The sequence below is a fragment of the Protomyctophum parallelum genome (assembly GCF_964188405.1).
Source record: "Protomyctophum parallelum genome assembly, chromosome: 17".
Lineage (NCBI taxonomy): Eukaryota > Metazoa > Chordata > Actinopteri > Myctophiformes > Myctophidae > Protomyctophum > Protomyctophum parallelum.
In genome coordinates, this window is record NC_139719.1 from 33702041 (window position 1) to 33727206 (window position 25166).

Sequence of the window (25166 nt, forward strand, 5' to 3'; positions counted from 1 at the left end):
CGTCGCTGATATTCTTCCGGCTTTCCATCAATTCCATTTACGTGGTCCGGTCTAGCCAGTCACAGAGATGGCCAGTCATCTATCTTCACCACCACAATATACCTATTTATTTTTACAGTAAATTTGGAACAGCAGTATATCAAGAAATTGAAATTGGTACATTTAATAACGCGATAACTATTGACTCATAAACTTTAGCAATGTGGGAGAGTGCAGTAGAACTTCATTTGACCAAATGACATGGATGGAATAAAACCATGGATTATTTGATGACAGACGGGTACAGTTAAAGGTTTTGATAATAATAAATAATTCGTTTAAAATAAAAAATAAACTTGAAGGCTTGAACTACAGTACACACCCCGGTACAGCAGGCGGCGGTATGCACCAAGGCGAGTGCCTCATCCAATCACAGTTCGCCAAACTGAAACGCTTCCTGGTTGAATAATACCCATGCTGGATGGTTGATATCGAGTGTTTTCTGTTTTCAGTTTTCAGTTCAAGTAAGTTTAACTTGGTTAAGAAGCATAATGATCAAATTATCATTTCATCTACATAAATTCATTTATTTTTATGTTCAAATCCGTGTAATATATTTACCAATCTATTTTACATAGCTTCTATTTTAACTAAGATTCAGCGTCTGTTGTGATTCAGCAGAGTTGTTAGTTTTCTTGTTGAACCTGTAACAGTTGAGCACTTAATTAATTTACTTTATTTTGACAGCACTTAGGCCAACGCTGGTTGTTATGGACCAGAGCTAGTTGTTTTTATACTATTAGTATAATAAGAAACATTACTGGACCATAGTGTTCGTCCAAATGTCAGAAAAGCTTTATGTAGGGTCCCGAAAGGGGCTAAGTGTTATGGTGCTCAACATGACGGGCTGCATTCAGTGCATTGCCACTTAATAAATTATAGGCATAAAAAAATCATCAACGTTCTATCTACACAACACACTTTACTCCACAATGCCTACACTCTTTGTGTGGTGGATGTATTCTTATTTATTCATCATACAAATGCTTAAAGTGTCTATGGTCTGATGGTCTTGTTGCTGTTGACCTAGCTCTGGTCCATAGCGTTACTGCTTCTGATTCTAGCAGTAAGGCTATGGACCAGAGCTACTGTTGACCTAGCCCTGGTCCAGCACTTACAGCGAGTCTAACATTGAGAGACTCACTGTAAGCGCTGGACCAGGGCTACTGTTGACCTATCTGCTAATCATGCTCATGTGGATGTACTTGTAGGTGTAAGCTGTGTCATGGCTTTCAAGAGGTCGGAATCGAAAGGCAGTGGCTCCAAAAGGAAGTTGAGTTCAAATGAGACTGATGTTGGCATGGAAGAAAACAAAGAAAAAAGCAAACAGACTAAAATAGAGGTGTGTGAGTAGTAGCACAATGAAACAATTTCTTCTCCTATTGTGCCAGACTGCCAGTGTGCTGAGACAATACCGTTAAATTATGTTTGTTATTTCATCCAGGAGGTTCCCTTACACATTCCTGAGATGTCAATTGCTGCAGATAACAAAGTACAAGGAAAACATAAAAATGTTGAAGCAACAGTCCAAAAGAAGACAAAGAAAAAGGAAAAGCAGTTTGAGGTAAGTAAGTTGGCTGGTGTGGATTTATTTATTTGACTGGGAAAATAAAATCCTGCACACTGTCTTCCTGAATTGCACAGTCCCTCTGGTTCTGACTAAGATCAGGACAGATGGACTGAAACATTGTTCAATGAAGATAAAGAATACTGTGTGCAGGAGATTTTGTCCTGTGAAATATATCCTATATAACTGACCGTAGGTGTGCAGGAGCTTCTTGTCTTTATTTATAGTTGAACCATGAAACATGATTGTGAAACTATTGTGATGAGGGCGAGGCTTGTCTGTGTGTATGGATGTTACTGTCCACAATTGCTCAATAAAATAGTGTATCATCAACAACAAACAGCAATGGAATATATTAGTCTAGATCGCTAACTCGATCCAATTCAACCTTTTATTTGACACATACAGCTCTTAAAACCAGTAGTGAACTAGTAGATGGTGTGCATTTAAAACAAGACTGATGGACATAAAAAAATACAAAGTGCATTATGCAATTCAAAAGTTCAATAAAAAAATATAAAAATGTTGCACATCAATATTCTATAATATAAATACTGGTATGTCCAAGGGTAAGGTAAGGTCCATATCCATAGGCTGGTTAGAGAAGAGAGACACTTCAGTCCTGTATGGGCATGGGAGTCATAGGCAATGTTTTCATTCAATGACTCTGGATGGCCGAAGAGCATGGAAATGTCTCCTGAGCCTTTTCGTGATGATACTTGACATTGCGCAGTTAGTTGGTCATGGTCCTCTGGAAGCCGGCCTTGACCACCACATTGCCTCGCTCAATGATGTACACCTCTAGTTTGCCCTTATTCGACAGGTTTTTGGTGATGGAATCTCTCTATTGAGTTTGTAACTTTGTATTGAATTCAAAACTGATATTGTGCTAAGAGTGCCATATTACGCCACATGGAATCCTTTGTACCCTTGTCCCCTGGTAGTAATTTCAAGTCAACTTTAAAAAAAAATCAATTGTCAACTTCAAAACAATTTGCATCTAACATAAAGCATACATAATTAATGCCTCACAGTTTTGAAGCAATTTTCTTTTCAGTATGTTATCTAGATATACATGTGAAGAGTTTTGTTCATTGGGACCATGAATAATGTTTCCGAGGTGCTGCTAGAGTGTAAACCGCGCCCAGACCGCCTCCAACTGGCTGGCTGTTTCCAGGCCTAATTATAACGTGCATCCGTTACAAATGCTTTATAAATAAGAGTTCATAAATTGATGGATAGAGATGGCCGTCTTGTGACGCTGTTTATTATTCTTTTTATTATGCGAATTTAGAAGTTAATTCAGTTAAGTTCACACGCATCCCCCCCCCCCCTCTCTCTCGCACACTTAAAAAAAAACCTACGAGCGAGATATAAAGTAGTTGTCATTGAAACGAACAGGCCACATCATCTCTGATTTAAGAGAAGGTGCAGTTGTGTGCAAATGAGTAGGCTCCATGCCTCGGGGGGCATGGCGTGCCTACCATTCCAGTGCGATCCCAAATCATGCTTCCGGGAATGGTGCAGAATCCATGGTGCAGAGATCTTGTGTAGCGTCAGAGCTGTGATATATGTGGATTTAAAGGATATATGGTGATTTGTGATAGACAGTAAGAGTTTTGAAGGAATCTTGAGGAGTGGTATGTTCTTTTACATGTCTTTGAAGAAGTAGACAGGTATGAAGACTTCTTTGCCTGGCTGGTATTCTGTCTGAGGAATAGTAGCCTCAGCTTAACCTGAAATGTCTCCCCAAGGAAGCTATAGATAAGTGGGTTGAAGCAGCTATTGGAGAAGGCTGCCAGGGTCACAATGTGTGACGTCAGAGGGTAGTCATGCCACAGCGCTCTGCCACTTGTCTCGCCTCTGAGAAGATGAGTGCTAATGAACACATTCTCCGGGAGCCAGCAGAGGAAGAAGACTATGACGGCTCCTGAGATCATCCGCAGGGCCTTCTGCCTGCGAGGCTGACACTGGAGCCCACCTTGGCCTCGATGGGCACGCTGCAATACCCGCGCTATCCTCCAGTAGCATGCTACCAGGATGCAAAGGGGTACCACAAAGCCCAGAGTCACCTCCAACCACTGAATTTGGGTCACATTGGCGAAGCAGAAGTGGAGCTCGCCAGCGTGCTGACCCTGTGCTAAAGCGAAGGGCAGCACGGTGAGCAGAGATGAGCACGTCCAGATCAGGCAGCAGCTGATGCGGGCGCGGGGCATTCTGCGGCCAGTGGAGCTTGTCAGTGCCACAAAACGGTCGAAGCTCATCCAGGTGAGGAAGAAGATACTGCTGTACATGTTCATCTGCTGGAAAAGGTTCATGAAGGTGCACAGAGCGGCCATGTCATAGTAGCCCTCCTTCAGGTTGAACACCTCGATCAGGGAGTCGGCCACCAGCAGCAAATCGGCCACTGCCAGGTTCACAAAGTACATGTCTGGTGCAGACAAACGGCCACGGTGGCCGAGGTTGACAACTAAAATGAGGATGTTCCCAATAAAGCCCACAGGGAACAGGAATATGATATAGATGCAGGAGAGGAAGAGGCCAATTTGGTAATTTTCATGCTGCTGGGAAACCTTCCGCGGCATTTTAGAGTAGACTGCCCAGGAGCCCTCCAGCTGCACAGTGTAGTTACTATGAAGATCTACTGAATATTCCACATACATGGTCTCTTCCATATTATTCCGTGTCCTAGGGATAGAGAGGATTTATTGTGCCACAATGTTTACATTAGCACACTTGGAAATCTTCTGTCAGATTGAAGTTGATGCCCAGTCGATGTTCTAGAGGAAAACAAAGTCATAAGTCAATGCTTTTTTTTCTTTTCTCATTCAGTTTTAAGTGCTACTGAAGAGAAGCAAGCAGTAATCATTATATGTATGTACATAATTGCGAATACATATAGACAGTGTTACTGAGAAGAAGTACGCAATACTCATGTTTGTATGTACAGATCAATGAATATATAACAACGAATACAAAGTGGTAACTAAGAAGAAGCATGCAGTAATGATAGTCAGTCACGCCAGCACTTTCACAGCAATTACTATAGCCAGAGCATACCTATTTATACGCACATCGACTGTGGGTGCTGGGGTAAAAGAGCATAATATGGAAGGAGGCTAGAGACCGCACACCAGTTTCAGGCAAAGGATTTGCTTTATTGTAGCTTGGCTTTACCTCCTTCCAGTAATTGCAGTAACACCTGGCTGGTAACACTGAATTGCTATAGTAACACTTTCTTACTATCAAACTTTAATAATAATGATATAGAATAAAATATATAATAACCCTTTAACAATTAGAAATTATAATATAATACGTGTAGAATAGACATAACTTACATCTCCTTAAATCAACTTGCTGTGGTTTGTCCTTGCAATTGCCCATTTTGGAGGTTAAGAAAGTCTTCATAGATCCAGGTAGAAAAGCTGAGTTGAGTGAGATGTAGGCAATAATCTCTTCTCTCAGGTAGTTTGGTGCCACCCACAACACGGCAAAAAAACACCCACATGGCTACTGTACTGATGTGTGCATGCATACAGTATATCTTCACCATCCAGGTTGCTTTGCTTATTATATCACCTTTCACACAGATTGCATTTTTATTCCATTGTAAACCTTTGAGATCAAAGATGAGAGGGAAAATATACATAATTGTCTCATAATATTCGTGCATTTTGTGCAGCAACCGAAAGTGTTTGAATTGAACACCACCCATGTCCTACTTTTGGCATCGTCATAAATTTATACTTTTCTTTTACATTAGTCAGATTTTACATGATTAATTCTTCCCAATGGATAATGTTTTGGGAGAATTGTGGAACAATTATGAATGTATTATAGTATGTACACTGGCTGTGACTATGGTGTAGAATGTTCAAATATATAAATAAGGGAGTAGGGAAAAGTCTAGGCAACTGATGTTTATACACAACAAGATGAAGGGCATGCATTTCAGTTGGATCATGAAAAAAAGACTACTACTGTCTATTGGGTCTGGTGTTAATTGGGTCAGTCGCTGGACAAAATTATTTCACTCATTACAGGAATTTACTGTGTGGAGGGAGGGGTGGGGGGGATTAACCCTGGCCTCTATTTTGGACATAATAGGTAATGTAGTTTAAGTTTACCGTATATGCTTAATTTACGTTCATCGTTATCACATAGTGAGCTGTCAAATCCACAAGCTGAGTTTATACATTTGCTATTTTATGCTGTACAACACAACTTAAAATAGGGCTTAATTGTTGATATTGTAGAAACATTTATCTGCTTCTGTCCTGCTGGCAATGGCATCAGTGGGCTTATGTAACCTGTCTGTGTGTCATATTTACTGGTCCCCAATCTTGTATCACATGAGCTGCCCTGGTAGAGCCACGGTGTGTGAGTTTGAATCATGCAGGTCACTTATTCCTAGAAAATAAGAAAAGATGCCATAGGGGTTCCTGAAAAAGGAGTAAAGAAAATAACAGTACAATAGTATCTGTAAGTGTATCCTGCCCCAGGGAGCTAGCCCTGTGTTTAATAGTTTTTTTGCTTTTTGGAATGAATATCGATTGAACCACATTGGCCCTCCCACCTTTGCACAGATACACCTCAAGTTATTCTTCCTTTAGCTAAATTAGTTTCTGTAACAAGGGATTGTTTTACGGGGTGAGGTTGCCCCCGCACCACGGCAAGGTAGCAGCACACAGAGAGGTCTTTAGCTAAATGCCTGTGTGGAACTTTCTTTGGCATTGCATACTTTTTGTCTGACATTTTGTGCAAATGGGCTTTTGTACAAAACCTGCAAATGATGTCATTGCCTGTTTCCATAAAAAAAATATTATTATTATAGTCAGAGCAAGTTGGAGAGCTGGAATATACCTAAAGTAGCTAATTTATTGATACTATTCATAGCTTTATTTGCATGTGCTGTTGTGCATTTCTTTTTATTGTCAAATTGAACATAGAGTTACAGTCAAATATTTATAAAACCTTTTGTAAACACTTAAAATCCCGCAAATCAGTATAGAGAGTATCCACGTGACATTATCATCATACCCAGAAGTTATGCAGAAACACCTAACTCACTTTGCCACTCACTTTATGCATGCGCATAGCCTCTATACTTTAAGAATACAAAAAATAACACATGAAAAATGTAATGGCAGATCATATTCAAGCAATGTAGTCGTATAAAAGATGCAACATTGGTATAAAAGACACGATGAAATTGAGATGAACCATGATGGATTTTCCAGCTGGCCTCAAAATGTATTTGTAATAAATTATGTTTTCAAACTTGCGCTCCCCCTCCCCACCCCCCTTGATGGATGATTATACAATTGAAGCTGTTTGTCCTCTAGGGCTCATAGTCCTGCAGGGTGTCTGCAATCTCGATGCGGGGGGCTATGATGTGTCTCTGGGTCTGTGTGCCACTCAGGCCACGGCAGCAGTCTCTCACCTGCCTGCCCACCCCTTGGAGGCTCTCTCTGCATGGTCTGTGTATAAGCAGCACCAGCAACAGACTCAGACAGCTCCCAGAGAACAGGATGAACTCTGCCACGCTCAGGAACGCCCACTCATGAGGGCTCAGTGGCCCTTGTCCCACCCCCCTCACTAGCACCACGCTGTAGAAGAGGTTGCATACAAACAGCACCGTGGCAACTGTCAGGAATACAGGACCCTCCTCAGAGCCGGAGAGGAAGCGCCCACTGGATTTCCATTGGTGGACGCAGCCGCCTATCATAAGTCCAAGGAGGAGGGTGTAGGGAATCAGGAAACCCAGACAGAGTTTAGCCACAGAGTATGAGAGGCCAGCCTGGACTGGATCTATAAGGCAGCAGGTGTCCTCTCCTGACTCCTCTCCTCTGGGTCTGGGGAGTCCACGGAGCCCCGCCAGCAGCAGGGAGATCAGAACAGAGGTCACCGCCACAAGAGCAATGCAGACACCAGATCTCTTCAGCAGTGTGTGGGAAGGCGGGTCAAAGGTCAGAACATATCCCATCAGCACTAGGAGAAACAGGCCACAGAGGGAGCTAACATTGACAGTGAAGGATAGAGCAGCACAGCCCAACAGTGTGGACTTCAGGTAGTCAGGTCTGTGGGCCACAGAGGACAGCGAGAGGAGCAGGAGGAGGAGCTGGGACCCACAGAAGGCCCAGAGCACGCCGTCCAGCCAGGCCACGCGTCTCTGGGCTCGATAGGTCTGGATGAAGCTATAGAACAGGAAGCAGGCCGCGAGTAAACCCAGCCCAGCGCACAGCGCGTAGACATAATTGGCTCTGGAGGTCAGGTCGTTGGCTGCAATTTCGTCCAAAAGGTCAAGTTGTGTGGTTGTTGAAGTGAAGTCGAGTGGAGTTGAATTACCCAGGGCCTGTGAGGTGGTTCTGTGGGAAAAGTCTGGTCTGCTGGTCACCACCGAAGAGAACGGTTCTACAGTTTGATTTGTCTGGAATTGAAAAAGAACAGAATACTTTGATTCACAACCACCAATTGAATTGTACCTTATTAATTTTATGGTTTGTATATAGTATTTTTGTCACCAGGGGGTTTGAGCACAAATTAAAGCAAATATACAGTATATGATATCTCTGTGGCATCATGTCCGTGTCTTTTCCACTGAGGTGTGTAGTTCCACTTCTGGTCTTTAGTGAACAGATCAACAGACTGCTTTAGTAGTGAGACTAATTTGTCGGTTTCATTTTGTCTACCAGTTGGGAATTTGTTACTGGTCAGCATATGAGTCATGAAATGGGTTTTCTTACACAACATTTATTGCATTACACTTAAATCCACTTCCTATAAAAGTGATAAAAGACGAATCTCTTACTCTTAACACCGGTTAAATATCTTCTCTTAGGTGATTTATCAAGACCACATCTCCCTATGTTACCCCGTCTTTGTCTACTCCTGTGAGGAACTGGCTGCTCAGACAAACATATGTTTCCACTTACCATTTTCACTCTCGACACCCGCTTCTGTTTGTTTCTACAACCTCTGCGTCGTCCGTTCAAATGTCGTCAAACCCCTATGCTGTGAAAATGATGCTTGTTGCATGGATACAACTTGTCAGCTTGAAATTCTACTATTTTCACAGGCAGTACTCATTACTCAGCCAACATACTTTCAGAATGGTTTTGTGGCCACGTGATCAACATATTTTCCTCCCCTCCCTCCCTGTCGCTCTGTTTTCTTTTCTTCCATGGCAAAGTGGGCTATGGGTCCGTTACAGAGAACATATACCCCTTGTTTAAGTTCCTCTAACAAGGATGCGACTATGCAGACCCTTAACGGTTTACTGGTGCTATATGTATTCAGGGTTTGTTTTTGTAACTGTTTGTAAGTTGGGATAATTCTGCAATTGAAATTAGAGCAATGCATTCAAAGCTATCCAGTATCATACAGTATAATATGTTATTTTATTTAGTTGTTTTGCCTGCATAACTTGAAAGCTGTGGAGAAAAGGCTCATTTGGTATGGATTTAAATGCTGCACTATACATGCACAGAAAGAAATATGCCATGAAACGTTTCTCTGTCTATATATCGGTCTAACTGTTCACCACCCAGCATCTCTCCACTCTTCACCTTGCTCAAACCAGTCCTCAGTTTATTTGTTTTTTCTCTCTACCACCCGATTTGTTCTTGCATAAAATCTTAATGTCACATAACTATAAACTGGTGGTTTTGTCCTTGGTGCTTACTGCTTATGTAGTGGTGGCGGTTCTGGGCTGCGGCACACAGGAAACTCTTAGGGTGTAGTGAAGGCGGTGCCGTTTCTTGAATCTTGGCTCATAACCACAATGAATACTAAATGCACAGAATGCAACGCTGACCTCGGTCGGCATGATACACATATGTACAGGAAACGTCCTCAACAACCTAAAGCAACAGGAAGTGAATAAGTCATCTAAACACATTACATCAAACAGTATCACAATTAAAATATCACTTGCTTTGTAGGCAGAAGTCAAACAGTGAATCTGACTTTTTTGGCCCTGCAATTGTGTCACTGCACGTGTGCATGTGGTGCATCAGAAATTTTGATATTGACACACAACATTGGATTTTGCTGACCTCGTACACAAGGATTTATTGGAATGTGATCTTCCTGTTTGGTAAACATGGTCAATGTTAGGACGTTTAATAATGTTTTTTACAATAACATCACAAATGATAAATATCCACACAAGAGGAATGAAGATAATAAACCTGCTGACTTTTGTTTGACAGATTGCAGAGCAGCCCTCTCTCCCCGTAGATGATAGTGAGAGTGGGGAAGAAGACTTTAGTCCAGAGGAGGAACGCTTCCTGGAGAGGAAGCTGAAAAAGATCCTTGGAAAGGAGGAGAAGAACAGACTTATAGCTGAGGGGAAGTGGGTGCCTAAAGCCCTGCAAAACGTGTCCAGGGATCCTCTTGCACCCAAACAGGCCTTGGATTACCTCACCTGGTATGAGTAGATCTTATTTCTAGTGCATCAACATCGTGGTATTCTCATTTCCTCTGTATCTTACGGCTGATTAAAAAAAAGGTCTACACACACTACCTGCCTGGAATGTTCTACAATAATTCTTAATCCCTGGGTTTGTCTTGTACTACAGTTCCGAACGGCTTCTTGTAAATAATCCCTGCCATTGGGTTTGTCATTTTGCAGCTGGGAGAAGAACCGTGAAGAGTGGAAGTTCCAGAAGACGAGACAGACATGGTTACTGCAACATATGTTTGATTCTGGAAAGGTAAAATTAGTTTTAGTATTATGAGAACAATTTACAATTTAGGCATTTGGCCTGACTTAATCCAGAGTGATTTACAGTAAGCAAGAACAAAAACATGGTAATACATCAAATATAGTCATCAATAATCATACGTAAGCTCAGAACCTAAAAGTGGAATATCTATATAATGAAACTATACGTTTACAGTATAGAGTGCTATGTCTACATAAAATGCTATCTAAATTACTTAAGTTTAGCCTTTGCATACGCCTGTAAGGTCGCTGAGGCTAGGGCAAGTGCTAGGGGCTAAAATAGAGTGTGAAGAGGTGGGTTTTCAGACGACGACGGCGGAAGAATTGCCATGGGAAGTGCATTCCGTAGTTTTGGAGCCAGAAGGGAGAAGAGTTTGGTTGTCCTGGCGTTTTAGTGAAGGTACTTCCAGCTTCCCTGCATTGGCTGATCTGAGCGCACAGGAGGGTTTGTAGGGTCCGATCCGATTTGTAAGATATGGGGGGGTGCCATACCTTTGGTTGCTTTGAAGGCCAGCATCAGAGTTTTGTGCGGGCTACACAGTCAAACATTTTTCCAACCTTTTGCCCCATTCTGTTTTCTTGTAATTTGCTAATTAATGGGTGACCAGATTTTCATGAAACTTGGAAGGATTGATCACTAGGCTGCCCTAAATACATCACTAATATTGGGTTGAAAAGACCAATGGTCGAGGAGGAGACATAGGAAGACGAGGTTTGATGTAATGGATTCCTTGATGTCTGTGACATCATGCTGTGCAAATTCAGTCAGCCTGAACAAAACACTTTAACTCAAGAGCAAACAGTCCTGATTGTTAAGTTTGACAATCTTCAATGTGATACATTTAGAGAAGATTAGCTCTGTATTCTGGGCTAATACAGATGGGCTTTCTGCTGACTCAAACCTAAAAATTCTGATCTTACATCATACTGTTGTGGAGAAACCCTACCTTGTGATCAAAATGACCACCTTGTGATTATGTTCAATAGTAGATGATTCCCATCTGACCCTGCTTTCATCACTCATCTGTACAATGTACAACCATGATGTAGATGTTTACTATTTCTATTGTCTCTCCTCAGATTCCTGATGAGACTTTCTCTGTGCTCCTATCCTATCTGGAAGGGCTGCGCGGAGTGGCCCGGGACACCACTATACACAAGGCTGAAACCCTGGTACGAGAACTTGGAGAAGGACCGTTGGATGAAGATGTCAAGCAGAGGGCATGCAGAGCCAGAGAGGTCATCCAACTGCTTGGCTGACTTGGTCATCCACATAGATGTTTTTTTTTTATCAAGGGAATGTTGAGAGAGTACATGTGCACCAAAGAGTGTAAAGTCAAACCTGATGCTGCCCCATACAACCACAGTGTTGAAATTATTGCCACAGCAACTGGTGGCTAAGTGCCTTGCTCAAAGGCAAGTTGTTCAGGGAAGAGAGCATTTCTCATTCAGTTACCCTATTATGGTTTTCCCTGCCTGGTCTGAGGATTCAACCAGCGACTGTCTAGTCACAAGTCCCCTTCTGTGAATTATACCAATGGACTGCCCCTGTTTGTTAATGAGTGGTGATTAAAGTCACACAGATAGTCTGGATATGGGTTACACTCATTATTTAAATGTGATTACTGTAGCCCTTGTTGTTTCGGGCTTTGTTTTTATTCAGTAGGTTTGCACGTTTAATATTTCCTAACTAATGACAAGACTGTCTGTGGTATCAATCATATATTACTAGTACATATCTCTTTACAATACAATACATAATGGGAAAAAAATATTATCATGACTTGTCTTGATGTATGTGTCAAACAATATCCCCGTATTAAATGTGTTTGTAACCCTATTAGAACACGCAATTCAGGGCTGGAGCCAGGCTAAACACTTGGTGTATGTCTCGTGAGTCCTGACACACTGGTTGAGAAACCAATTTTTATAGTCGGCACACAGTAGCACATGATCACCCGATGCGCAGGAGCGGGGATTGAACCCAAGTCTCCCACCGACGCACAACCTGTCGTGCCAATAGGCCTAGCCCGATTGGCAGGGCTGTTGTTGTTTGGCTGGGTGCTACACATAGACACAGTCTACTCTACTCCACTGAGTGGACTGCTTGCTTTAGTCTGATATGATTGCGATAGTAGTAGTACCCAACAATACCCAGCAGAGGGCACTGTAGACTTTATCACCAGCAGGTGGGATCACTCTGTTCTGTTCTCAAGTGCAATGGGTGAGGGTGGGAGCAGAACCTCATGCCAGGGCAGGGGCCAGGGTTGACACTTATGTCAACGGTTGACCTGGCTTGGACAAGGAGAAGGCCTTAGGGGCAGCTGTTTCTCCCTCCCAGCAGCAGACGAGTAACTACCATGTTATGATGTTTATGCTGTTCATCACAACCAATGTCCAACTGGCAACTTCTAGTAGAAATGTGTTTGCCAATATATAGTTCCTTCCTCTGTGCTCAAGCACACGCTGCATTCTTCAACCTGCAGAGTTGTTCAACCAGCGGCTCCAATATACTGCTGTGGACTCTGTACGCAATACTCATGCACATTCTTACACACCTGCAAATAATTACTAAACAATTCTGATTGACAATATAGTTTTTTACTATATTATCTGTTGATCATATCAATTTTCTATGAAGTCATGTTTCCCCAATTCCCCTAGATTTACAACCGCTGCAAACCTTTATTTTTATCGACAATTTACTTGCAGGGCAACAATCATCAATGGCACTTGCTACTTTCATTTTGTATTGCTTGTGGTTATAACTTATGTTACAATGTGTTATCGGGTAGAGTCAGGGAAAAGGCCCCCCTGGGGTAAAAAGCCCCCCAGCTGAATTTAATTCTCTCACCTAATCCAGGTCATCAGTTTCCCACCCAAATACATTTAAGATAAGTTGATCTAATTCTTTGTCATCCTGAAAATACAGAGTAAATAAGTTAAACCTTTTCACTTATGTTTTGTAGGCTATATCATTAGGTAGGCCTTATGATAAATTATCAACTTAAAAAAAAAGATGACATTCTTTGCAATGACAGCTTTAGGGGTAAGCTATAATGTTACACCGCATTTTAACCCTTTGTTCTAAAATACAGGTTTACTTTAAATGGCCAATATAACACAAATAAAACCATTTTACACAAATGTGGAATTTAATTTAATTTAGCTCAAAGGTATCATGGGGGGGCCTATTGCCCCAGTAGTGATTCCCTTTAAATATATATATATTTGTACTATATACTATAACATAAAAGTGTATTGGGTAAAGCATTGCTAACATGTACATAAATGTATTTGAATTGGTCATAAAATAGACATTATCCTTAAGGGGGCCTTTTCCCTCCTCCAACACTGTTGGAGGGGAAATATATTAAATTGTTTCTAAGTAACGGTTTCTAATTACTGTTCAGTAGTCAGATCCGGTCTAGAGCCCGCCTACTGTATCCGGTAATGTACATGCAGCCACAGATGTCGTTTCCTTATCCGCTCTAGACTGGATATATGCGAACTGTCTCTCAAAAGGAGGACAGCATATATGGCAGCATTCATGTAATTATCTGTGGGTGGTGGCAAGTCTTCTGTGACTTGACACTTTCCTGTCGCTTTAAGCCGGTGCGGAAGTATGGATCGATATGTGACGTAATATTTGGAGGTCAGCAGATCGCTCTTTGCGTCACTACAATACTTACGTATGTTGTTGAACGTTTATAACGCCTATGTTGAGTCGTTCGTTTCTTTTCTCTGAGATTTCTAGTCGTTGGCGGCGAGCTGCTTCTTGTGTTTTAGGAAACGTAACGCAGCGTACACCACGAAACCCACTACCCAGTGTTATTTGTGGACGTTGCGGATCCTCCAGACTGCACAGCACGTTTCTTTTTTCTCAATGGCTGCATCTAAATGTACCCGACTGAGCGGTGCGTTGATACGGGATCTGCTGGACACCGTGGACAGCGTCCTGTTCGACTGCGACGGAGTCATCTGGAGAGGTGATCAGGCCGTCCCGGGCGCGCCCGAAGTTATAAACCTGCTCAAAAACAATGGCAAGAAGGTGTTCTTCCTCACCAACAACAGCACCAAGACCAGAAAGATGTATGCGGACAAAATGGCTCTCATGGGATTTAACGTAACGCAGGATGAAGTGTTCGGGACAGCCTACTGCTCCGCGATGTACCTGAAGACTGTCTGCAAACTGCAGAGCAAAGTCTATCTCATTGGCAGCGATGCGTTGAAGCAAGAGCTGGAGATGGTGGGGATCCAGCAAACAGGGGTGGGACCCGACCACATATCCGGGGCGCAAAGTGACTGGGCCAACGTACCACTGGACCCAGAGGTCAAGGCGGTGGTGGTCGGCTTTGATGAGCATTTCAGTTATATGAAAATTAGCAGGGCTATGCAGTACCTCTCTAACCCGGATTGTCTGTTTGTGGGGACCAACACCGACAGCAGACTGCCCTTGGAGGGAGGCAAGGCTGTGCCAGGTAGGTTCAATATACTGTTCAATATAAGTTCAATAGGTCACCAACATAGTTTTTAGCTGACGCTCTCCAAAGCATGCTGTTGTGGGACTTGCAGGACACAGCTTGAGGTCAAGGGTGTCCCTAGTCCGTTTAGTCAGGTGTCCTCATACTGTAATCTCTCCTAACCTACACCTCCTTATCCTTACCCTCTTCTTAGGTACCGGCTGCCTGCTGCGAGCAGTGGAGACTTGCGCCCAGCGCCAGGCCCACACAGTGGGAAAACCCAATCGCTACATGTTTGACTGTGTGGCCTCCCAGTTTGGCCTGGAGAGCAGCCGCTGCATGATGGTTGGCGACCGCCTCGATACTGACATCTTGCTGGGCTCTAACTGCGGCCTGAAGACCCTGCTCACTCTCACAGGGGTCAGCACAGTGGCAGACGCCAAAGCCCACGAGAAGAGCGGCTCCCCAGAGCGGCAAGGCATGGTGCCAGATTACTATGTGGACAGCATCGCTGATCTGCTTCCATTCCTGCGGGGATAAGGCAGCCGAATGACTCCTCAAACTGTGGTGACTGGCTACTGTACTTGGTAGCCTAGTTCAGTGGTTCTCAAAGTGGGGGCCAGGGACCAGCAGGGTTCCTTGAGGGTGTACAAATGGAGCCAAAATGGACCCTTACCTTACACGCCTTTCCCACCGGCCGCGATAACTATAACTATATCGATCACCATTGTATATTTTTTTATTGTCGGTGTGAACCCCATCCACTTGACTTTTATAGTTATACTCGGTGTGAACGGCCCTTTACGGGTCCATTTGGTTCCATTTGTACACTCAAGAGTTATGGGGGTCCTTGCAATGTTGTTTGAGAATCACTGTCCTAGTTCAAAGAAAGACCAGATGCTTCGCTAGCCCATAGAAAACAAGAGTTTGCAGTCTCTTCTATTTGTCTTAATTTATTGATAGTCATCTCTATAGAGGAGTCACACCCATGCTGCCTAAAGAGTCCTAATGCACTGTGTGGCAGGACAATGACTCAGGATTTTCAAAGACGACATCACGTTTTATTATCAAGTATAGTTATTAAAGTTCTAGTCTAATTAAAAAACTAAAAAAGACTACTTGACAGATCAATTAATCAGAGTATTGATTGAACAGAATTGGACAGTTTTATCTGGCAGTTGTTGGGGGTGAAGTATACTGTGTGTTACCTAACCTAAGAAAAGAGGAAGGTCTGTGCGTGCAGCCGTGCAACGTCAATGCCCCCCTTGTGACATTGTGATGCAATTGTCCATCTTAAGCAATGCTATCGAGTTGACACTGGGTGAATAAGCACATACCAAAGTCTCAACTGTTTTAAGTGTGGTCAGTTGCACAGTTCTTGTGTATTTGTTAATCACACGCGCTTCATTTAAAAAAAAGATATATATATATATTTTTTTTTTGCGTTTTCTGCCTTTATTGATAGTATACAGTAGATAGACAGGAAATTGGGAGAGAGACGGGGATTGACATGCAGCAAAGGTCGTCGGGATCGGGACTCGAACCCGCGACACGTCAGGCTACATTGGAGCCTACTAGGTGCCCGGGCTACATGCACTTCATTTTGACAGTACCTCATCAGGGAATAACTAAGCATTAAGCTGATTACACAGCATATACTTGTACTGTATAACTTTTATGTCTGATGCAGTTTACTTCTAGCCTCATAATGTAACCCTTAACTCTGCTGTTTTATTAATCTTTACGGGTTTTGTGTAGGGATGCTCCGATCAGGTTTTTTGGGACCGATCGGGATCGGTCAATACCGATACCGATCAGCCAATACCGATACCGATCTTGTGCGTAAGGGGCAAATTTGAATATTTCCAAAATTATTATATGTCAACCCACGTCAAAACTGTGTGTGTGTGTGTGTGTGTGTGTGTGTGTGTATGGGGAGGACGGGGAGAATGTTTAGGCCTGTCACAAACATGCAAAAATTATATTATATATCCGATTGACTTTTATACCACTTAAATGGTGTAAGAAATCGGTTTCTCCAGATAGGATAAATTGCCGATCACCGATCGGAGTGAATATTTGCCGATACGGCCAATTATCGGAGCATCTCTAGTTTTGTGCAGTGCAACTTCATTCAGTTGTACACAGCATTTACTTGTACTGTATGTAACTTTTCTGTCCTCCATGTAATCTCTGTAATTTTACTGCAACACTGATTAGCCTAATTCCATTGAAGGCCCAATGTGCAAGTCTTTTAAATTATTACAATAACCATACAACTCTACTGGTCACAGGCAGGAGGCAGCTCATGCAGTAACCAGTAGACACTTATGGGACTCACAGCTCTACTACATGGCTCACAAGCAGAGTTATTGTTTTAAATAAACATACAGTACATGATGCAAGACTTGGAAAGTAATATGCCATTTAACTTGAAATTGCGGATTGGGCTTTTTAATAAGTAATGCAATCTTTTTATCATCCATATTGTACGTTCTAGCGGCTAGAATCTAGCCCACAGTATTGTCGTTGACCCAATTCTAAAAACACTTGATCAAATTTTATAATAAAACAGACATAGCATCTAAGTTGTGTGTTCTCTGTGGTATTGAGTCTAATGCAAACATGGTACCCTTTCCTTTGAGTACTGTGCCTAAAGTCACCTTGGGCTGTCATCGTTTGGATGCAGAAACACTCACTGCCTCATATCCTCAGTCCTGCGATGACAAGGTGTGCCTTGCTTCCCTCTTTGTTCATTGTCTTGTCTGGGGGTTTGCAGGCCAATTGCTGTCACATGTTTTTGATGTGTGACAGAGAGAGAGAGAGAGAGAGAGAGAGAGAGAGGGAATAGAGGCATTGGAGAGTGGTAGATAGTTAGGAAGGGGAGGAATAGGAGCGGATGGCAGGGAGACAACATTTTAATTAGTTTTTGGCAAGCTTCACTTAGTTGTGAATGAGATGGAAGTAAGGGGGTACCTGTTTTGGGAGGAAACAGATGGGCTATGAGAGGAGGGAGGTCTCTACATGGAGAGAGGAGGGGAGGTTTGAGTTGAAGCAGAGAGAAAGAGGATCTGTCCAGGTGTATTACCTGTGTTCCCAGCCAGTGCCGCTCATGACCATGGCTCCATGCTGAAAGCTAAGAGAAGGGTGCAGAACAAGTGAGGAGCTGTCACAGGACACAGGATGGTGAGGTGTTGGAAACATTCACAGAACAGCTCAGAAGAAGCACAATGCACGGTAAGCTATTTAGTCTGCTCGGAGGACTCTGAATCTTGGATAAAAGACCCTACCATGTGGCATATGAGCAAGTTTTAGGTCAGGGCAGGAAATTAACTTTCTTATCTACAGGTCACAGTGGATGGACAAAATAAAAATATTCACCAGCCACTGTGATCTCTTAGGATCTGGTTAATTTATTGATTTAATGATTAAGTCTGAAGTTAATTCCTTTGTTTGAATGTAATATGGTTCTATTAATCAGGACAGGAGAGAACTTTTTATTTGGCAAAAAGTAGCAAGTAGAGAAAATAAATCAACACCAGACAGAAAAACACATTACCAGAGATTAATCTGCTCAGGGTAAATTTGTCTTCACAATAGAAGGATATTAGATTTATTGAAATTTGTATTTGAATCAGAATCTTGTGTTGCTTCTTTTCCATCAGGATGGGAGTCCAGCAGGGTCCCCCAAGTTCCCTCACAGGGCATTCTGGGTCAGTGTTTCTGCATCTGTGCTCCTGGTAGTAATCGCCCTGGGTTTGACAGGGAATCTAGGTCTGCCACAGCATCGTTCTCAGGTAAAGAGTCGACTATCAGGTTTGCTGATTTTCTTTAATCTAATTGAGGTACTAAACATTTCAGCTGTTTCTGTTGGTTTATTCACAATGACTAGATCTGAACCACTCAGTCGTGTATCTATTAATGTGTTTCTATTACCATAGTCTTTACAGGTCGTCCGTATCACAATTCCAGACCAGACTGGAACTCTGACCAACCAATCAGCGCTTGTGGACAGGCAAAAAGACCTGGTGACCTTTTCTGTGACCTCCCAGTTCAACCACACGTCGACAGTGATCTTCGATATCAAACATGTAAGGAGAATATTTGGTTGCATCATAATTCAGTTTGTCACGTCTGTGATAGGGGAGGCATACTTTGGTTAGACATAGCATTGGTTAGACATGGGTTACGGTTAGGTTTAGGTGTGCTGCCTCGTGGGAGGTTAGGGTTAGGGTGAGGGTTTGAGATAGGTTGTAGATGTAGGACTAATGACTGGTCTAACCAATGACTAGTCTAAACTAAAAACTGTCTAACCAAAGTACTGCTCTACAAATAATGATAATAATTCAGTTTGTCACATCTGTGATAGTCTGTCTGGACAATTCTCTACAAATATTGAAAATAATTCAGTTTGTCACATCTGTGATAGTCTGTCTGGACACTTCTCTACAAAGAATGCAGTGGATGTTGCAATTTTAACTTTTGTATAAGTCTCAAGGTTCAGGAAAGGGGCAGTGATTTGGCCAATCAATCACTGCTGATACGCCAACTGGAAAGTGTCGAAACTCTAAGAAGGTTGGGCCTGATGACCTCTCTTCTAGGCCAATTAATCGAATCTTTGATGTATTTATTTTACAAACCAAATGTTGTACTTTATTGTTACATCTTGTGTACAGGTACATACGAGTAAAACTTATTTTTGTTGTCCTTTTATGCATTCATCCCACATCCATCCTGTATTAGTACTGCAGACAATTCTTTAATGAATGTTAGAACCCAATCATTACATTGCATTACAAAACTCTAGTATCTCTCATTCAAATTCTATAATGAATGTTAGAACCCAATCATTACATTGCATTACAAAACTCTAGTATCTCTCATTCAAATTCTATAATGAATGTTAGAACCCAATCATTACATTGCATTACAAAACTCTAGTATCTCTCATTCAAATTCTTTAATGAATGTTAGAACCCAATCATTACAGTGCATTACAAAACTCTAGTATCTCTCATTCAAATTCTTTAATGAATGTTAGAACCCAATCATTACAGTGCATTACAAAACTCTAGTATCTCTCATTCAAATTGTTACGGGCAGCCATATACAGCTAAAGCTACTGTACGTATATCGCTGAAAGAAAGCATTTCGTTTGATAAAAGTGCCATGCTGTATTGTTCTTTTTCATAGGGTTTGATATGCTACAAGCCTGATAACCAGGAGAGCTGCTTCCTGCGTAAGATGGAGACGTCTGACTATGATAACGTGCACTCCTTTCAGTCAACAAACAAGGTAACAAAATGCAATTCTTCTTTTTTTATATACCATCTGCCCTGTCCAAAGTCCACACACACATACTGTAACAGGGTATGAATCCATATCTCAAGCGACCTGCGTTGATCACTGACTCACTAATGTGCGAACTGGCGCACTGGTGGCATTCCGTCTCACTGTGACTCACTGGCAGATTTTTCCTACTGCTTTCTTAGGCTTCACTTGGCTTCTTCACTTTTCTGCCACTTCACACAAAGAAAGAGGTATTGAGGGTGAGAGAGGGTGTGTTGTGACGGTGAGGGGTAAGCTACTCATAGTAGTAGTTGTTCTGGAAATGATACAGGGTCTTATAGTCTCTGGTTCTCTCTGTCACACACTTATTTTCTTTATCCATTGTTTCCCTCCTCTGTCTCTCACGTTTTCCCCTTTCTCCTTCATCTCTCACTCACAATCTTTCTTTCTTTTAACTACTCTCTTCCTCTACGGTTGAATTCCTTTGCACATCCGATCCTCCTAACCCTCTCTGTGTGCCTGGGATCTTCTTACAGGTGAGGGGACAGCAGCAAGTCTGAGCCCTAGACCCTGCACAATGGGCACTCTGTCTGTGGGTCTTTTAATACTTCTCTGTTGGATTAAAGGTCAGCCTAGACTGTTAGGTTAGGCAGAGAAGGGCCAGCATGTTTGATGGAAGACACCTAAACTGCTCAGTCCCATGACCAGACCTATAGATCTATACGCTACTACTACTAGTTGGTGGAAATGGTCTGCATTTATATAACACTTTATCCAAAGTGCTGTCCAATGTGAAGAGGAATGATTCAGTATGAGACCAAGATGACCGATTATTATTTTATTTTTTTCTGTTTTTGCTGCCTTATTCGTATTTACATTAGATTAGATATATTAGATTAGATAGAAGATTAAGCCATTTGGAACCTCAAGTTTTTGTGTGTTATGTGAGAGTCCTGTCTCTATGGTGTCACATGTCTCACAGAAACAGGTATTCAGTAATCAAACCAAGCTACTGATGGCTTTCATTTAATTTAATAGGTTGCATAGGAGAGAGATGTGGGGCCTCCCTGTGAGTCAGTTCTTCTGTCCCTCAACACAATGGTCTTTGAGAGCAGAGTAAAAGATTGTTACATGACCCACTCAAGCATAACAGGACTTTAAATGGCTCCCTATCGGAGACCATCACCAGTATAAATGGTGCAATTACACACAGCCTTTTTTGCCAAATGAGCGAGCAAATAGACCTCATAGGGAGTGATATCGGCCCTAGAGAGCTAATAGCAGTTTAACTTTCAAATCCATGGTAATCTCAGTTTGAGTGTTAGTCATCTTGGTTATGGTATCTTCCCTGATGACTGCTTTGTTTATTTCACTTGGCCCAGACAATATAGCTTCTCACGCGTATGACATGTCAACTTGACTGAAAGAAGTGTCCATTCTGTTTCAGGTATCCAGTGGGGGAAAAATTAATTAAATTCAATTCAAGTGATTAGCATTTCTGTTATAATGTTATCTTATGTTACTTATCAAAATAAAGATACCCTCCCCCATGTCCCTCAATGCCTCTTTTTGTGCTCAATAGAACCAGTACCAGTTGTCTGGGAATAGGACTCAGAGACAGACAGAGTTTCTAGGGGTGCTGGGAGCAAGTCAGGTGGATTTGTCCACCCTGGAGGAGCCTCTTAAGGATCTGTGTCAGGACAGCTCCATCCACTGGACCCAGAGAGCTAAAGGTGAGAACCAAACCACAACCACATTAGTTTACTATGAAAACCTGGATTTCCCGTTAGTCGTTTGGTCGGTCACACCTCCATATATGGTCACGCCTCATGACATCACACCTCCATATATGGTCACGCCTCGTGACACGTCACTCCACCATATATGGCCATCTCCATATATGAAGATCACACTGGACTGGATCATCACCTAGATCTGCATATATGGAGCTGGCCAGCAACTCCACATCTGATCTCAAACCCTTAGAACTCCATATATGGAGCTGACCTGACATTCCAAATGTTGATCCCTCCCCACCCGTCCTTCCTCTTCGATGTCTCCCTTTTGACTGATACCTGACCATTCAAACTCTAGACAGGCCCGTCCCAAAGTTATTAGTGCAGCACGCCCGGCAGCCGGCGAAATCTAGTGTTTTCAACAGGCCCGAAAATGATCATCACCCAGGCTGATGCGTGCACGTGACCTCGCCCTAGGGCAATGTCGCTTCTCGACCTCAGGGCATCTTACTGGTTATTAGTGTGAATATGGATCCAAAGTAGTCAGGATTGCTTAGACTTCAATTATAAAACGTCCATGACAAAGATACTTCTAAAGTATGCAACATTTATGTTTAAAATGTCAGGCACTTTATCTGATGTTCTTAATCAGAGTGACCAATTAGACTAATAAGTATAAACTTCACTTCCAAGAGTATTGCAAGCAACCAATATAAATGTATTTATACAATGGGCGGTAATATATATTGGCCTGACAAGATTCCTAAGATGTTTGAACAATGCTAGAAAGAATCATCATGTAAGATGCCTAGATAAAACTTGTTATTTCTTGATTCTCACCGCAGCTTACATTTTGTAGTGCTGTTTGGTTGTCTTGTGAAGTTTCTAATTACTGTGCCTGTAATTAGAAGGGTGTTGAAACCGCAGGCAGCCCAGAAATGTAATCCTAAACCATGACACGATGACCTTTTGACATTTTAGTGAGTCATCCAGAAAGTGGTAGCCTATGAATAGTATATTCAGAACCATACCATAGTGGGGTAACCGTTGCCTTTGTGCACTACCTGGTCCAATATTATCTGTTATGAATTATGACCTTTATCTGCTTGACCAAGTACATATAGCTACATATACCCATGATATGATGACCATCAACTACTTTATGTATGCATGTTCTATTCCTATTCATTTTGTCACGTCATGTGTCCAATACTGTATAATATTCTCTGGGTGTGTATTAAACTTCAGAACTTGCCGTGTGATACACTGCCTGGTGTCATCTTGTTATGTGCGCAAGCGACTCAACTGAAACATCACTCACCGCCCTTGAGAAATCACGACATTATCTTAACAAAACATCTTTCTGTCTTTGTCCTTGCTCTGAACCTTGAAGCAGGTTGTTTCTAGCTAATTCCTATGGGACTGTTGTCTTTATCAAATTAAGTTACTCTCAATAAGGGACTGATGGTTATTTATCAGAAGTTTGTATGGTGCAAAAAGGGGGGGGTTATTAAACATTTTTGAGCCCTGTGGGGGGACAGGTTTTTATTTATTTTGGCTTGGGGTGGTCAAATAACTTTCATTTGTTTAATTTTGTATTGTAAAAATGTTTAGATTTTTTGTTGCATTTAATATGACACATCATTTCTCAATCTCTCTTTCGTTTGTGGGGCATTTTGTAACCATATAATGGAACCAAATGAACCCCCTGACGGATGCTATTCGCCTATAATAAACAATCCGCATTCGCTTAATTTTCTCTATACACAAATCACATCTGCATTTTTAATTGACTGACTCAGCTCATTTTAGCTCATTTTATTTTTTCTATTTCTCTCTCTAGGCCCAGGCAAACAGAGGCTGGTCTATTTCTGCATCGACATCTGTTTTCCCAACAACATTTGCGTGTCTGTGTGCTTCTACTACCTGCCCGAGTGAGCATCTACTCTCTACACTTCCAATTCTCTCCCTGGCCAAGAGCAGGCAAACAAAGTTGTCCTTTTTACATCCCTGCTAAGCTGAAACAGTCCCCCCTATAGCACTAGAAGAGAAAAACAAACCCACCTTTCGGGTAAAGAGACACTTCACCCTGTGCCATGCATTCGCTTTTATTGCCAGCCAGCCAGCCAGTAAACCAATGAACCGGCATCCAGCACTACTACTTCTACTACTTCCTTCCTTCCTCCAGAGAGAAGAGATGGAGACAGACTGTCAGGTTTATCTCCAAAGCCCTGTCTTCACTCAACCTTTATGTGTAATGTCAGATTTTTCTCCCTGAGGGCAGAGTTTGGAGATAGTAAAATAATGTTTTGTTTTTTTACATGTCTATTATTGTATTTCCTGAAAACCATTGCTGAAAAGTACTTACATGTAACAAAAGTGTTTTGATCTCTTCAATAAAGGATGACTGGATAAAGGACTTAAGTTAATTGTGACCCATCCCTTATGCCCAGGTCAAAACTGTGAAATTTGCATTTCACATTATGTTGTGATAGAGAAAATTATGCATTTAGTTTTTCCAAATGTGCATCTCTTACAAATCATTAATTCAGTTATCATTAATTTCTCCATTAAAAACACAATTAGGACTTTGTTCAGGAATCTTTTTTTATAGAGGGACAGACAGTATGCTGACAGGAAATGGGGGAGAGAGATGCAGTAAAGGCCGTCGGGATCGGGAGTCGAGCCCGCGGCACACTGCCAGACTCAGGCTACCGGCCAAGGTGCCTGGACCGCTGAGCCACGGCCCAGGCCGTTCAGGAATAATTTTCTGTCATCGAAATGTGTACTTTTTAGGTTGGTGACATTGTAAGCCACAGATTCTCAACCTTTGTTGGACCAGTGCCCCCTATGCAATATCCAGGTCCCTTACTGGCCCCCACAACCAATTATAATAATTATACTGCGCTTTTTATAATTCAGCTTACTGTGGAGACACATGCTGGAACTTTTTACTTGTGAAATGTTTTGTAGTTTCTGAGTTATTTGACTTAAACGCCCAATGCATTCTCAATGACAATAGCACAAACTTTGGCATGCTACTAGTCCTACATACTTACTACTAGAAACCCCATTCAAACCTATTTAGGTTCATCTTACAGGGGACATGTTTGCCTGAAAAGGAATCTTTGAAATGTTTCATATACACACACATTCCCACTAGACAGAGGAAATGGCAAAGGAAGAAATGGCACTTAAAAAAATGTCAAATCAGCCTCATGGTGGTGCTATAACAGGCCAATTCATGTTCTACTGTACTGTAAACTGCACCGATCCGTGTACATCTTTGTAGGCGCACTAGAGGCCAAGGAAAAACATTTGCCCTGCATTTTTCCACATCT

The 25166-nt window shown here is 42.1% G+C and overlaps 5 protein-coding genes across 6 annotated transcripts; 3 read left to right on the top strand and 2 right to left on the bottom strand.

Moving 5' to 3' along the window:
- Positions 1-450: 450 nt before the first annotated feature.
- Positions 451-12214, top strand: chlsn (cholesin). 2 transcript variants are annotated; one of them, XM_083788339.1, is made up of 6 exons: positions 451-503; positions 1251-1381; positions 1484-1603; positions 9823-10040; positions 10245-10326; positions 11418-12214. In XM_083788339.1, the coding sequence occupies exons 1-6, from the start codon at positions 461-463 to the stop codon at positions 11595-11597; spliced, it is 774 nt and encodes a 257-aa protein (XP_083644465.1). In that variant the 5' UTR covers positions 451-460; the 3' UTR covers positions 11598-12214. The 2 variants fall into 2 exon arrangements, with proteins under 2 accessions (XP_083644465.1, XP_083644466.1); XM_083788340.1 differs by having other exon boundaries at positions 459-503; positions 1258-1381; positions 11418-12213.
- On the bottom strand, positions 3097-4992 carry LOC310874134 (G-protein coupled estrogen receptor 1-like). Its single transcript, XM_083786817.1, has 2 exons — positions 4948-4992; positions 3097-4386 (listed from the first exon to the last, which is right to left on the bottom strand). Exon 2 carries the CDS (start codon positions 4279-4281, stop codon positions 3163-3165), a length of 1119 nt encoding a protein of 372 aa, XP_083642943.1. The 5' UTR covers positions 4282-4386; positions 4948-4992; the 3' UTR covers positions 3097-3162.
- Positions 5914-8716, bottom strand: LOC310875195 (uncharacterized protein). The gene is made up of 2 exons (XM_083788338.1): positions 8545-8716; positions 5914-8039 (listed from the first exon to the last, which is right to left on the bottom strand). Exons 1-2 carry the CDS (start codon positions 8545-8547, stop codon positions 6951-6953), a joined length of 1092 nt encoding a protein of 363 aa, XP_083644464.1. The 5' UTR covers positions 8548-8716; the 3' UTR covers positions 5914-6950.
- Positions 12215-13895: 1681 nt separating the features above from the next.
- On the top strand, positions 13896-17382 carry pgp (phosphoglycolate phosphatase). Its single transcript, XM_083786947.1, has 2 exons — positions 13896-14818; positions 15015-17382. Exons 1-2 carry the CDS (start codon positions 14224-14226, stop codon positions 15338-15340), a joined length of 921 nt encoding a protein of 306 aa, XP_083643073.1. The 5' UTR covers positions 13896-14223; the 3' UTR covers positions 15341-17382.
- A 376-nt stretch (positions 17383-17758) lies between these two features.
- bricd5 (BRICHOS domain containing 5) lies at positions 17759-23763 on the top strand (the record flags this gene model as incomplete). Its single annotated transcript, XM_083787576.1, has 6 exons — positions 17759-17764; positions 18466-18597; positions 18742-18891; positions 19994-20095; positions 21672-21822; positions 23669-23763. The coding sequence occupies 6 exons, from the start codon at positions 17759-17761 to the stop codon at positions 23761-23763; spliced, it is 636 nt and encodes a 211-aa protein (XP_083643702.1).
- Positions 23764-25166: the final 1403 nt, after the last annotated feature.